Raw genomic sequence first — 15,288 nt, 5'->3', positions numbered from 1 at the left:
TTCTGTGAAGTGGCAGCTTGACCCTTCAGGAAAATGCAGCAACACACTTTACTGCACATAAAGTCATGTCCCCTGGGGCAATATAATGTCATGGAGTTTATGATTCATGAGCGCTACACATTTGAGATAAGAAAAGGTAGTGGGAGAATTAAATTTCTATACAAATAGCCACTTTTCTTCCATTATATAGACTAAAGCCATGGAGCTATTAACTTTTTAGTGGCATTTTGAAGTAGACCATTATCTGTGACCCTCATGTATTAGAGGGCTAAGATACTTATGTACATAGCAACATAAAATAAAGTAGGTGTAATCTTTGGATCTAAGTTACTGCTTGAGGAACCTTTTTTTTCCCAAATACACTTCCCAGGATTCTAACTTAGCTGCATGTGTGTACCTGTGTGTGTGTGTGTGTGTGTGTGTGTGTGTGTGTGTGTTCTCCTAGCATATTCTTCAGCCATTGAATTTATTCCACATTGCTATACCAGTTGACCAGAACAGCTTACTTAAGCTATCCATTTTATGTTTATATTTCAAGCCTCTACCCATTATTAATAAATAACAATTGACATTTCACAAATATGATTTAGTTTATTGAGTTTGACATTTCAACTACTCAGTAAACTCTAATAGTAATAGTAATCAGTACAGTTCTTTATCTAAATAATATCATTGAAAAGGTTTTGACATGTTTGTATAAACTACTTTGAATAACAAGACTTCCTTTTTAATACAGAAGGCTTGTTATATGCCATATTCTGTATATAACGTTTAGCTAATGAGATAGGCATAGGTTGAACTTAAGTAAGAATAAAATCCCTAGGCATATCTCCTTCAACATTTATTTAGATCATTATAGCCTATGATTTTCATACCAGCTTATTTGACTATAACCTTATGCTGTGTATGGGTGGGGGTGTTGAAACTAGGATTTGAACTCAGGGCCTCACAGTTTCTCTTGACTTTTTTGCTCTAGGCTAGCACTCTACCATTTATGCCACACCTCCATTTCTGGCTTTTTGCTGATTAATTGTAGATAATTGTCCCTCAGATGTGCCTGTCTGGGTTGGCTTTGAATTCAGATCTCAGCCTCCTTAATAGCTAAGATTATGGACATGAGCCATCAGTTTCTGGTTAACCCTATGCTTTTAAGAATCCCTCCTTTCCTTTTCTCTTTTTCTTCCTTGGGGGAGTAGGGGAATGAAATTCAAGTCACATTTTAAATTCTCTGACTGTAATGATTAGATACTTTCTTATCTGTCCCCTTTGCTTTACATTGACTTTCTTTTGCTTGGTCAGAGGTAGAGCAAACATAACTTTTACAAGATAGAAGTATCTTATAATAGTGTAGATGGTACTTGGGTCTTATCCATGTCAGTCCCAGCCAAGAATAACAGTTTTCTCTTGTGTGCTCCCCCAGGTCTACCCTGAACTGCAGATCACCAATGTGGTAGAAGCCAACCAGCCAGTGACCATCCAGAACTGGTGCAAAAGGGGCCGCAAGCAGTGCAAGACCCACACACACATTGTGATCCCCTACCGCTGCCTAGGTAAGCCAGGCAGCCCTGTAATGGATGTGATTGTGAACGTGCTCTGATAATGGTTAAATCAACTGAGATGATGGAGGCATCATCATGGGTGTCACATCAGCCTACTGTGGACTGAAAATCATGAAAAATAACCTAAAAGTAGTATCTGTATTTCTATCTAGCAAATATAAAGGCTCTAAAAGAATAATACATAGTTACGTCTTATTTAAATACTCTTATCAGGAACTCATATTCCCAGAAAATTCTGTAGTGGGTCACTGACTCCAGCAAATGTGTATGTCAAACTAATATAGTAACTATGCCAAGAAAACAATGCACACACATCATCCTAGTTGATTAAATCAATCATGCCTTAGTTTATTGAGTGTGACAAGCCTTGTAATAATTTGATTCTTGCCATTCTTACTTGCCTGTTATATAGAAGTGTTTTGGATACTTTTTTCTTTAGAATGTTATTAAACAGGAATTAGGTAATTGAGCGTGCCTTGTTGTACATAATAATTGATATGTCACTTGTATGTCATAGCAGAAGTGACCTCAGAGTTAGATGTTGTTTTATTTAGATCATAATTGCTTCACAATTGTTTGGAATAATTGGTTTGGGTCTGGGTATCCAATTTTAAACTGAACTTTGAAGTCATATATGCAAGAGCTACTGGAAGAAATTCCAGAGAAAATTTGTATGTTTTACCAGTTGATGCTTCTGCAGTGTCAGATCTTTACATCACTCATCTAAGTAGCAGCTAAGGCCACACTGTCAGATCATCTGCAAAAATGCTGGGCATTTGTGGCTCATATCTATAATCCTGGCTTCTCAAGGGCTTAGATCTAAGGATTATAGTTCAAAGCCATGCCAGACAGAAAAATAAAAAAGAAATCTCTTAAGACTATTATCTCTAAATAACCAGGAAAAAGAACAGCAGAGTTGTAGTTGAAGTGGCAAAGTACCAGCCTTAAGTGCAAAAGGTAAGGGACAGTGCCCAGGCACTAAATTCAAGTCCTAGTACTAGCATACACACACACACACACACACACACACACACAATCAACACACACATACACACACAACACACACACACACACACACACACACACGATAAAGAGGAAGGAAGGATGGGAGGGAGGGAGAGAGAGAAGAAAACTATTTTACTGGCAAATGTTTACAGAAATGTACAGGGTTGGACATGAGCAAAGAAAAATAGAAACCCATAAATGCCCAAATAATGTGAAAGACTGGGAAGGAGTTAATTTTTCCTCTGGCTTTACCTATAACAAGTACCAGATTTTCCTTTTATCTTTAGAGGAGATTCTGGACCCTTCTGATATAGAAGTAGCTTTGGGGTATGGGGAATGTTTGGAGGCAACAGTCAGTCATGGGGCTTAAACTCAGGGCCTGAGTGCTGCCCTGGAGATTTTCTGCTCAAGGCTAATGCTCTACCACTTTGAGCCACAGCTCTAGATTTTCTGATAGTTGGAGGTAAGAGTTTCACAGGCTTTCTAGGCCTTATGGCTTTGAATAAGATTCTCAGATCTCAGGCTACTGACTAGGTAGGATTATAAGTGTGAGCCATAGAAGAACCCAGCTAGACATATAATTTTCAAGGAGTCTGTTCACTTGTTACATATTTAGTAAATTTCAGATATCTGGGTTTGCCTCTAATACAAAGTAAGCATGTTGACAAAATTATTAAGTATTTGCAGTGGGGATTTAACCTATTTTGGCTGATAATAGGGCTTAAACTCAGGGTTTCTTGTTCTTGTTTCACTCCGTGTAGGTTGGCATTCTTCCACTTGAGCCACACACTCATTTTCAGGCTTTAACTTACTTAAATTGCTTATCATATTTCTCATTTTGTAAATCCTTGGTCTTTTTTCTTTGCAGCTGAAATGGATCCTACTAGGACATTGTTTTGCTACTGGGCTTATATTTTAAGAATGTAGACATTGCTTATTTCTTAGGTAGTGGCAAATTTTCCAAAATCATCAAACAGAAGTATTACACAGGCATAATATGTGCCTTATGCCTTTTTGGGAAAGAGAACTGAAAAGTATGGGCATATAACGCATAGGTACATTTTATTTACACTAATGGAAAGTCCCAGTACTACTCACATCATTTTAATTTTCTATGCTCTTTTCATTTCTTTTTCTCTGCCATCCATTTTTCCTTATGTCTCATTCTAGTATCTATCATGTTATCAAGCCTCTTGTAATTATGTAAAGCAACTGTTTTAATCTTTTATCGATCATGCAAATAGGCTTAATTCTATTGTGGTCCTTCATAGGTATAAAATGGTCAAGTTTAAACTACTGTGTGGGAACATCTGAACTATAACCTAGTAGAGCCTACTATGTCTTGATTTCAAATGTAGTGTTTCCTACATTATTAAAAAATTATATTAGAACAACTATCAGCAGATTTGTAAAACTGAATTATGTAAGAATGGCTGCAAATTAGAGTCAGTAAACTAACATTTTCAAAAGCCGCCACAGATAGTATGCTGGTAAAGGTGACAACTACAGCCTTGGTGTAGGATGATGAGTGCTGTTTTGTGCTCTGGTGGCAATAATCACATTCTTGCATAGTGTTTGTTCCTTGAAAAAAAATTACTGTTTAGCATTAATCTAATTTACTCCCTCAAATCTCTGACTGTATCCAAATACATCCTTTCGATAAAAAAGTTATACTGAGCTTAATTCTCACAAGAAGAGACTTCAGAAACAAAATATTATTGTCTTAAACATGCTGCAAAGATAAAGTTAACCTTGAAGAGAAAAAAAATGTCTGTTATGCTTGGCATGCAACACTCCCTACTTCTCTGTGGATGAAGGAACCAGTGTTCTACTGCATTATTTTTCTCTAAACCCTGTGTTTGTCTTGGGCATACTTGCTCTGTAGTATCTTACACTCCTTATTGACATGGCAAAGGTATATCAGGTTGTAGTGGCTACTTTGATGTTGAAGACTGATTTCCCAAGTTGTTTTTTCTCATTTCATTCCTTGCTTTTTGGTAAAACCAAATGAAGTACTCTATGTAGAATGCAAAACAAATCATTTATTATCCGTCAGGCAGAATTATTTTCTTGCAAAACCTTTTAAACCTTTTCTGTTTGAATGACTTCTTTATGGATTAACAATCCACTGCTGAATTGGCACATATGTACACTTGCCTTTGCCTAGCAAAGCAAGGTTCAGTGCATAAGATAAATTACTGTTTATTTATAGGGGCAAAGTCAATAGTATAATCTAAAAGAAAATTTTGAGTATAAAGAATTACTATCTAAAAATGTCATAGCGTTCCATTTCACAATGACGATGTTTCTCATATGTAAGTTTTAATGACCAGAAAGCTCTTGAAGGATGGCAAAATGAGAAATTAAAGATATTCAATTCATCTTAATTTTCAGTTTTTTTAAGTAAAATTATAGAACAAACAGATTTTCTTTTGTAGCTGTCTGTCAATGTCTACAATTATCATAGCAGTCTGAGGGGTAGACAGTACAGATTGCAGGAGAGAAATGGGGAGGGTTTCAGAAGGAGGCAATCCAGAACAGAATGGCACCAGATATATTATCTATCTCAGAGAACTAACCTGGACTTAATGTGATTTTAGAATTCTCTCCCAGAGTTTGGAAGAGATATAGGACTGGTGAATGTGTAAAGCAGTGAGACATAGTTTTAAATAGGGTAAGTGCTATTTTTTTACTAAAGAAAATCTAAAGATTTAAAAGACAAAAATACATCATTTCCAGGAATAATCAATTTTGCCGTAGTCAGCTTTCTGATATTGTAATGAAATACCTAAGACAGTCAACTTATAAAGAGAAAGGCTATGTAGATTCTAGTCCATAATTGTTTTGCACATTGCTTGTGGGACTGTGGTGAGGTAGCACATCAGAATTGAAGCATGTAGCAGCAGCACCACTCTACTTCTAATCAGAAAGCAAAGGAAAAACAGAGAAGAGGAAAAGCTGGCTGAAGTCATACAAAAACTTCCTTGCTCTTGTAGGCACATATTTTTCAGGGACCTAAGGGTCTCTTAATTGTAGCACTTTTATGTTCAAGATTTTTTTTTTTTTTTGGTAGGTCTTGGGGCTTGAACTTGGCCTGGGTGCTCTTCCTGAGCTCTTCAGCTCAAGGCTACTGCCTTACCCTTGAGCCAAGCCCCACTTCCCATTTTCTAGGGGTTATTTGGAGATAAGAGTCTCAGGTCCTCTTGTGCCTGGACTGGCTTTGAACCTTGATCCTCAGATCTCAGCCTTCTGAGTAGCTAGGACTGTAGGAGTGAGCCACTGCACACAGCTGTGTTCAAGCTTTTATCAGGTTTTTTCGTTTTTTTTTCAAAAGAACAAACTGTCATTTGTCCCAATGCAATTAAGAAATACATGATGATACTACATGTATGTTGGTGAGAAGGGAAGGAAGAAAGCTTGTATATGAAATAATTTATCCCATAACAGGGTAAAATCAGGAAGATGGGCATTTACCAGAGTTAGAAATAGGGAGAGTAGCATGAAAGTCAGCTAAATGAGTTGGTAGTCAGTGATTTACATATCTCCCCCTTCTATGGGGAGATTAATAATTAAATTTACAAAGTCTATAAATAATAAATGCTGATTTATATAATGTTAATGTTATCAATACAAGTTACAAGTCCAATAACTGGGAATAATGTCTTAATTTACTATCTTTGAGTTGACTAAAACTAAAATGTATATAATAGACCTATGCGTAACGTGACTATAACTTTTCATTACATAATATAAAATTACCTTGTGCCCATTTTACAGAATATAGGGCAGCATTTTCCTGTGTAAGTGTGGAAGTTTGTTGTCCTAACTGGTTTTCCTCTGAAGACATGTCACTTTCTATTAATTTGTTGGTGTTTGGGTACCTCAAATTGGCCAAAACTGGACACATCTTCCCCAAGGTTCTTTCCTGACAAATCTGGTCAAATGTCCAATCTTCATTGGTACTCTGCTTTATGACCAGATGTTACAGAGATTTTTTTATATAAAATAAGATGATGGATCACCATAGGCATGGAAGGTAGGAAGATAATGGTATGAGTGTAACATGTGACCATGACGTGGACCTTGGAAACTTGTAGAGAAAATTAAGAGGCTAAATTCTAAAACACGTGCATGGAGATTCTAGGGGCAATAGTTTCTGCTGGTTGTACCGAGGGAAAATGAGGTAATTAGAATCAATTAAAATGGCTGATTGTTTAAATTTGGAACACTAGGCAAGTCACATTTTCAGTTTGGAAAGACAATGATTCATTTTGTTTATCTGCTGCTCAGAAAAATGTATGAGCCTCCACTATGGTTTCATTTATTTTGTGTATGAAATTATTGTGCTAAATCACCTAAGATACCCACTTATTTCATATACCTACACCTGCTAGTCTTCTTTGCTTCCCCTGTACTTATTCTAGTTCATACTGAGAAGAAAATCATTCTTTAGGCACATCTTTGATACTGTTACTCTCCACCTCTTCCATTTTTCACAAACTCAAATTTAAATTTACTTTGTCCAAGGCTTTCTTTATCTCTTTTACCACAATATGCCTCTAATTCTATGCAGATTGAATAACTTTTTTTGCATTTTTTTTGAGGGGGGAGTGCTAGTCCTGTTGGCTTGAACTCAGGACCTAGGCACTATTACTGGGCAATGTTAGAGCTCTGTCACTGGATCCACAGCTGTACTTCATCTTTCCATTTTATTAGCATTAATTAGTCATACAAAAGGGTTTCATTTTTATATGTCCATATATGTGCACAAGATACCTGGGTCAGACTCATCCCCTTCATCACTCTCCCTCTTAGCCTTTTCATGTTCATACAGTAGTTGGTAGGAGACTGCGTAAGTGCACTGGTTTCCCAAAGAACTGGACTGATAATCCCTGAGTTATTGTACATTGGAGACCTGGCTTCTTACTGTGGCATCAAGAGTTCACTTAATGTGACCTGCGAAAGTAGTGGCTCTTAGCTTATATCTTAGATGTCCTGGATCTTAATAAATGGTAAGCTTGGGGATATTTATGTATGACTAAATGGGGATAGTTATGTATGACTAAATCGGTTCTATCCTCACCACCACAAAAGAAAATTCTCACTAAAACAAAGCCAAGCTTCTTAGGCTAATACAGATGATATGATCATGGGAAATATATCTTTTTCTATTTATTGTTGAATACTACTTGGGATTTTTAAAATATATCTGAAATAAAAAATAGGATTATTCTTAGCTCTTATTAAATCTTCAGGACCCTTGATTTTGTGTAATTAAATTTGAATGAAGCTAATGGAGACACTACTTGTGGATGCAGAAATTAACCTCATACTGAGCTTTCTCCAAAATTCCCAGTTATTGTTGTTGTTACTTTGCTTTCCTTTGTTATTTTTTCTTCTGCCAACTGATATACAAGAATAAAATCAATCAAGATTAAATCCCTACAAAATATTTATGTGATGCTTGTAATCCTAGCTACTCAGGAGGCTGAGATCTGAGGATCATGGTTCAAAGCCAGCCCAGGCACTAAAGGACTTGTGATTCTTAGCTCCATTTAATCACTAGAAAATGGGAGGTAGGGCCGTGGCTCCAGGTGTAGGGCAGTAGCCTTGAGGTGAAGAGCTCAGGGACAGCGCCCAGGCCCAGAGTTAAAGCCCCATGACCAAGAAAACAAAACAGCAACAGATAAACAAACAAACAAAATCAATTATGTCCTAATTTTGACTTTATTTGACATGGCAATATACAATTGAATATATCTTAAAATTTGATTTTAAATAGTCTTTTACATTCTTAAACATAAGATTACTTGGAAATATTTTTTAAAGATGTTATAGTATTGCTAGAGTTATCTTACAGTGTGAAGAGACATTATACCCATATTATAAATTATAATGATTAATTATCTGAAGGCAAACCACCAGAAAAGTGCTTCATGTAGGAATACTGTCAGATGAAGAGCTGGCTTAAATGCATAGATGACGAGTGCTGGACTCATCTTTTGGGGCCCACTCTAGAGATTTTTCACTACTTTATTTACACTTTTAAATAAACTTGCTTTGTCTGCTTTAGGAAAAAAGAAGTGCTTACAAACACAGATTACCAATTATTTGTTGTTATGGTTGGCAAGTATTTCTTTGCCCATGAGACTCGTTATCAAAGATGTCCTTTGTTCTTACTTGGTATGACTATTTACTTTTCAATACATCATCTGTTTTACTCAGATTACCATACATGGTCTTCAAAACACACATTTCCAGCTGGGCACTTACATGTGCCTCAGCTTTCTAATTGTTGCTATTCAGTAGGCCGAGATCTGAGGATTGCCATTCCAAGCTAGCTTGGGCTGGAAACTTAGGGAGAATCGTATTTTCAATAACTGCCAAAAAAGTCAGAAAAGGAGCTGGGGCTCAAGTGGTAGAGCACTAGCCTTGAGCAAAAGAAGCTCAAGGACAGAGCCCAGATTCTTGAGTTCAAGTCCCAGGCCCAGTACAGAAAGAGCAACAAACAAGCATTTTTCCCAGGGATTATATAGGCATCTGTCTCTTCCATTCTAAGAATTTAAGAACTAAGGCTTTGTGATTAAAAGATACTTGACAAATAAAAGCCCCAAATGAAACAAACATGTAGAAAATCATGCAATGACAAGGATCCACACAAAAGAGGGAACTGACTTTTTGCTCATTGTCCTTCCTATCTCATTTAACTATTACTTTAAGATTATTTACTTTTAGCTAAAATGATGGAAATCTGACAGTCTAGCATTGTGTGCTAGAAAATCTGCTTTTGCCCCCCAAAAAGGTTAAATCACTTACACTTTCTTTACAGCATTCCACTACCCCGCTATTCTTATTCAAGTCACATTCTTCCTCAACTTTTGTCAAAAAAAAAAAAGATTAAATAATTTAAACCCTGACTAAAGTTTTTCCTTAATGTACATTCTAGTTTTCATTCTAGTTTTTAATAAAAGACAGAAATTATATTATTTGAGAGGAGGGGAACCCTTGTAAATACAATCCTCCTCATTTCTGAATGTTTAATATAAAATGAGAGCCTTGCCTTCTGCAGATACTTTGCATGCCACTATGTGTGGCAGGACTTTACTTGGTGAAACAATTTAAAACTTACTTTGATTTAAAGGCTATGTTTCTGCTTGCCTGGAATGCTTGCTCTTCAAAATGCTCTCTGGAGAGGAAAACTGAAGTTGGCCTTTCATGTGACTTTGTGTTGATGACCTGGAAGACGTTGGGGTAATGGAATGGGGTTTGGCACAGTTCCACCATCTTCTGGCTGAGTTCACAGCTTGGAAAGGAAGAAGGGGGCGGACTGTGTGTGCAGAGGGTGGGTGCAGTGTGGAGCTGTTTGAAGCCTGAGTGCACCTTTATTTGATGCCTTGCTTTATTACTGGAGAGAATTTGAGTGTGCTGCAGCCTGGAAGGATGAATATTTAAGTGAGTTTGCATCTAAACAAATGCATTCTCTCTTTGTCTGGTGAATAGAATTTGAATGACACATGTGCTCTGTCTGAGAAGAGCAGACGTTTTCATTATCAACTCCACTCAAGCAGAAAAGTAGCAAAGGGAACAGAAATTTCCATTTCCATCTATGATTGAAATGGTAGTGATAAGAGAAAATGACCAGATTGAAGAAGAACCTTGATCTCATTGAGCTAAAATGACAGGGGATTTTAATTAATTTGGAAATAGTTTTTATACTTATGTTATTGAGAAAGGTCTAATCGGTCTCAAATTGCACATGTGCTTTAACTATTAGATGTAGAGCCTTTATTATTTTTTTTACTTTGTTTCCTAGTTATGAATAAACTAAATAGACTACACAACCCTTCACACTTAAAACTTTAATGATAACTGTTACCTGTATGTTCCGTCATCAGGCATTGGAAGTACTGCTTGGTTTTTATTGGATATCAGTAGTGGAGTCAAAGAACTCAGTGCCTTTCATAAACCAATAGACTAAAGAAGTGAATCAGAATTCCCAAGGGAATATTTTTCTTTTCTTTGTATTTTATTTCTTTGTTAAAGAATGATTGTAGACCTACCTTTTGAAACTTTAGATATAGTTACTTACTGCCCAAACCTTATTCCAGAGAACTCCAGAAATTCAATTATTTCCACTCACTGAGGATTGGTAAACCCTAGCAAATTGATTTACAATAATGGAACTAAGTCTTGTTTATATATCTTCGGATCAAACTCCAAGTCCAGAGTGACATGGTCACAGAAGAGTTTGTAATTTACCTAGCATTTTCCCAATTGAAAAAGTATATATTTTTAAAAACAGGACATGAAGGAATATGGGTAATTTCTAAGATATTTTAATTGAAGAACTTGTATCATAATATATTGTCTTTATTGTATGAAATATTATGTTTCCTTATTGCTAGGTAATTTTGATACTTTATTTTTCTATTTAAAAAAAATTGTTTTTGCAGTGGCTCACGCCTATAATCCTAGCTACTAGAAAATTGGAAGTGGCGCTGTGGCCCAACGGGTAGAGTGATATGAAAAGCTCAAGGACAGCACCCAGGCCCAAGGGTTGAGCTGTAGCCTTGAGTTGAAGAGCTTAGGGACAGTGCGGCCCAGAGTTCAAGCCCCATGACCAACCAAAAAACAAAACAAAACAATTCCAGTTTTCTGGTGGTTAATTGGAGATACGAGTCTCATGGACTTTAGTGCTCAGTCTGGCTTTGAACTGTGATCCTCAGATCTCAGCTTCCTGAGTACCTAGGATTATAGGTGTGAGCCACTGAGCCCAGCTTATTTTTCTATTTTAACAGAGCTTTGGAAAGATACATCAATGTTTTAATAAATACCTGGTAAAAGATGTTTGCCAATGTTAAGTACCATGCCCTTATTTCTTCTTCACTTTCTTTTTTGCTCAGTTGCAGTAACCTTTTTTTTTTCCCCTCTTCTTCTCATAGCTTGATCTAATGAGCAATGGACCATTACTCTTTTGGTACAGTCTTTGGATTTGGCAATTTAGCTGTGTATTTGATTCTGTTGTATTTGCTAAAAGCAATAGCCTCTAACTAGAAGCCTCTATCAAATGACTAGAAATGTCAAGTGAAAGGCAAAAACAGAGAGTAGAGGACACTGCTGAATCCCTAGCCTTGGATGGTATTTCTGAGTGGCAGAGGGCAAAGAACAGAGAATAGAGGTCTTAACCTTTCTCACTGTGATCAGAATTATTACAAAAATGAGGACATGAGAGGGAAAGAAAATGAAAAATGTAGAGGATGTGCTGTGCAGTGGAAGACGGTGATTAGGTAGAGCGGGTTGGGAACTTGAGCAACACATTTGTTGTCATTGACCTTGGAAGAAGAGTTGCTGATGGCAAGTTCTGGCCCAAATGGAAAGGGCTGGAAAGAACAAGTCAGGGGCTGGTAAGTGATAGCCCACTGCTCCAGGGGAACTTTATGTATGAAAGAACCTCTTCCTATCAGATGATAGCCTTCCTCATACATGGATTTCTGAATAGAGCATATGGAAAAGCCTGCCGTGTGTTTTACCTCCCCATGTGATTTATGGTTTTGCTAATAACTGGTGGTTTGCATGCCCCAGTATACATCAGCCAGGCTGGTATTTTGTAAGCAATTATGTGGTTTCTTGTAAAGACCCACATGTAATTTTAATTAATTACATCTTTAAATGTCTATCTGGCATTGAATTTCTTAATATGGTAAAAAGACAGAAAAGTATTTGCAGAAAGCAGCCATGGGGGATTCTTAATGTCTTCAAGAAACAATGGTAATTTAGAGAAGTCTCTACTGTGTCTTCTTTTCCACTCATCTCACAAGAAGGGCTAAATGAAGCTAAATGGGGGAATCCATTCTGAAGGAAACTTTACTTATCTTTCTGCATCTGCATTAGTAACATGCCCATAAATGAGAATTGCAAAAGTGAGTGGAAGAAGAGACAGCTTGCTGACAAATAGTGCTCATGGTAATACCAGATGGAATCCTAGGGTTGCATTGTTCAGTGTGCGATTAAGGTAGCCTAGAGAGCAGATTGTTACATTCTGGATGTACTCATCCTTAGAAGTTGGGGGTTGAGGGTCTACTGTGATCCCTGGCTGATTTACATTCTTGAGAAAACTTGGGAAGTCTTGCTCAAAACACATTTCTGCAAATGTGGTCTGTGAACCACTCTGGGGAGACCTGTTTTCAGGCCAATCCCAGAACATAAAAATTAGATCTAGGACATGGGACCAGAGGGAGAATTAAGTTCCAGGCTGGGCCCAGGTGACTAAAGTACATTGGAGTTGGACATCTTAGGATGGGGAAGCTTGTGACACAGTGGAACAGTTTTTGGAAAGTACTAAGAAAAGAAAAACGGCTGAGACTGGTTAAATCAAGAATATCAGTAATAATTAGTGCAGTCAGAAAAAGACAACAAGAAAATCACATGTTAGCTGAAGTCATTTCAGTATTTAGAATCAGTGCAATGTTGTAGTGTTCTACTGGGTAGCAAGCTAGGCTGGAAGTCAGGCCCCAGAATTTATCCAGCTCCTCCTGTTACTTAGACAGGAATTTCTGCAGGCCTGAGGCCCTCATTTGGAAAGGAAAACTGAATTCTATAAGCAGTTAGTTTAGATTCCTAAGACAAAGCTAAGTTTGTAAAGAATTTCCTGTATTGTTGACATATGTGTGCTTATTTTTAAACTCTTGAAGTTTCTAAAACATCTTAACTGGTACATATCATGTTCCAAAATCGTTTTGCTAAGAAAAAAAAAATCTCTAAACAGTGTCTGTCTTATTTAGCATAGATGGCATTAAAAAAAAAATAGATGGCATAGATGAGAAACTGGGTTAAGAAGGGTTTTTGTTGTTGTTGTTGTTATGTTTTGTTTTTTAACCCTCTTTTTAAATATTTTTTATTGTAATTAATGAAAGGGTTACATGATATTTGCCATATAGAAGGTTAAGCAAATGATTATATGCCTCCTATGGGAAATTTTACATTCTGGCTTTCATTACTATTATTTTGCAAAAATAGACTTTATTTTCTATAATAGTTTTGAGAACTACACAGGAACTTTGAAAGGTGCCTTTTTGCTGGAATTTTCTCATGCTCTGTTGGGGTTGTGTTGTTTTAGTATAAAGAGGTGAAGTGGTCATTTGAGTCTCTCTTCCCCATCTCAAACACCCTCTTCCCCGATCTTACATACATATTTTCTGCCATTTTGCAAAGAGTGCATTTTCACTTTGTATTACCCAGATCTTTAAATAAGTCTATATCTACTGTAAGTATACAAAGTTGAATGTATTCACCCTGATCTCTCCCTCCTCTTGCACCCCTTCATCAAGACATCTGGCTCCTAACATTCATTTATTTACATACCTGGTGGTACCAGAATTGCTAGCCCCTACCTATATGAGTCTTCCTTAAAACAATAAAATTGCTAACAATTTTTTAAAAATTTGTTTCATTTTGATTTTTTAATCTGTCCTTTGTACTGATGTCATTAGTTTAATGTCCATGTTATTTACAGTCTGGATCAGACACTTTCTGTCTCATGTACATCCTGCCATTGCTGTGTATGAACATACTCTATATGGGTGCCTGAATTTTGTTTACTTGAATAAGTCAGAATGAATATAAGTGACACTTGAAGCTTTCACTTCTCATAGCTTATCTTGATCTACTTAGTGTTTACCATCTGGTGTCTTCCATCTAAGAAATTCATCTGTCAGTACTTTTTTTTTTTTTTGCCTGTCCTAAATCTTGAACTCAGGGCCTGAGCACTGTCCTTGGGCTTTCTCAAGGCAAGTGCTCAACCACTTGAGCCACAGTACAATTTCTGGATTTTTTTCTATGTATATGGTACCAAGGAATTAAACCTGGGTCTTCATGCATTCTAGGCTAGCATTTTACCACGAGGCCAAAACTCCCAGCCCCAAACACACCATTTTGACAAAAGTTTAAATGAATGGAGTTGAGTTAACTGGATGGAGAGCCAGAGACCTGAAGTTTCTGCTGCCAGTTGGCTCTGTGGGATAGCCACTTGACCTGGGATATTATTCCCCTCCATCTGTGAGATGAGGTAATTTGAGCTAGGCAGTCCTCTCAAAGACCACCAAAGAGCCAGAGGATGGAGGCCTGCAGAATCCCTATTGAATCTGACATTATTGTTCATCTGCCAAAGCAAGAAACAAGAAACCAAATTTTTTTGTTCTCTAGCTTGGAAAAGTCTCTCTCCATTGGAATTTCCTTGTGTTTTGCATGTGTTTTTAATATGAAATTTGAATTGCTTCTCTAGGAACCCAGATTGTATGGTTATCAATAAACATATAAAACGTGTACTGATAGATACTTGGATTAAATGATGCTAAATTTCGTAAAATTCTATGTGACTAGAAATATAATGAGTTCTTATTATAAAACATGGTTTATTTGGTCTTCGGTCTCTTTCACCTGAATTCTGATAAGAATTTTTTTCACTTAAAAAAAAACTGAATAAGCAGGTTGTATTATAAGTCTATGTGGCTGTATATGGGAACTTTGGAAACAAATTTTTGTTATGAAAACCTTTATTTGCCACAGTAGTTTTAAATTCACATAAAATTTGAGCAGGAAGTACAGAGGATTTCCAGTGTACCCCCTGCCAACTCCTGGGGCTCAAACTCAGAGCCTGGGCACTGTCCCTGACCCTCTTTGTGCCAAGGCTAGCACTTTACCACTTGATCCACAGCACCACTTCTGG

The 15,288-nt window shown here is 36.9% G+C and overlaps 1 protein-coding gene across 7 annotated transcripts in view; it reads left to right on the top strand.

The window, feature by feature from the left end:
• The window catches only part of App (amyloid beta precursor protein), a 199,155-nt gene that overhangs the window by 61,934 nt on the left and 121,933 nt on the right, over window positions 1-15,288 (top strand). For all 7 annotated transcript variants that reach the window (XM_090348296.1, XM_090348278.1, XM_090348304.1 and 4 more), the window contains exon 3: window positions 1,421-1,550. In XM_090348296.1, the coding sequence (XP_090204422.1) occupies window positions 1,421-1,550 (130 nt within the window). The remainder of the gene's footprint in view (window positions 1-1,420; window positions 1,551-15,288) is intronic.

This window comes from Megascapheus bottae, chromosome 1 (assembly GCF_031878675.1).
Source record: "Megascapheus bottae isolate mThoBot1 chromosome 1, mThoBot2.hap1, whole genome shotgun sequence".
Taxonomy (NCBI): domain Eukaryota; kingdom Metazoa; phylum Chordata; class Mammalia; order Rodentia; family Geomyidae; genus Megascapheus; species Megascapheus bottae.
Note: the sequence above shows the minus strand (reverse complement) of the source record. Positions and strands in the feature narration are given on the sequence as shown.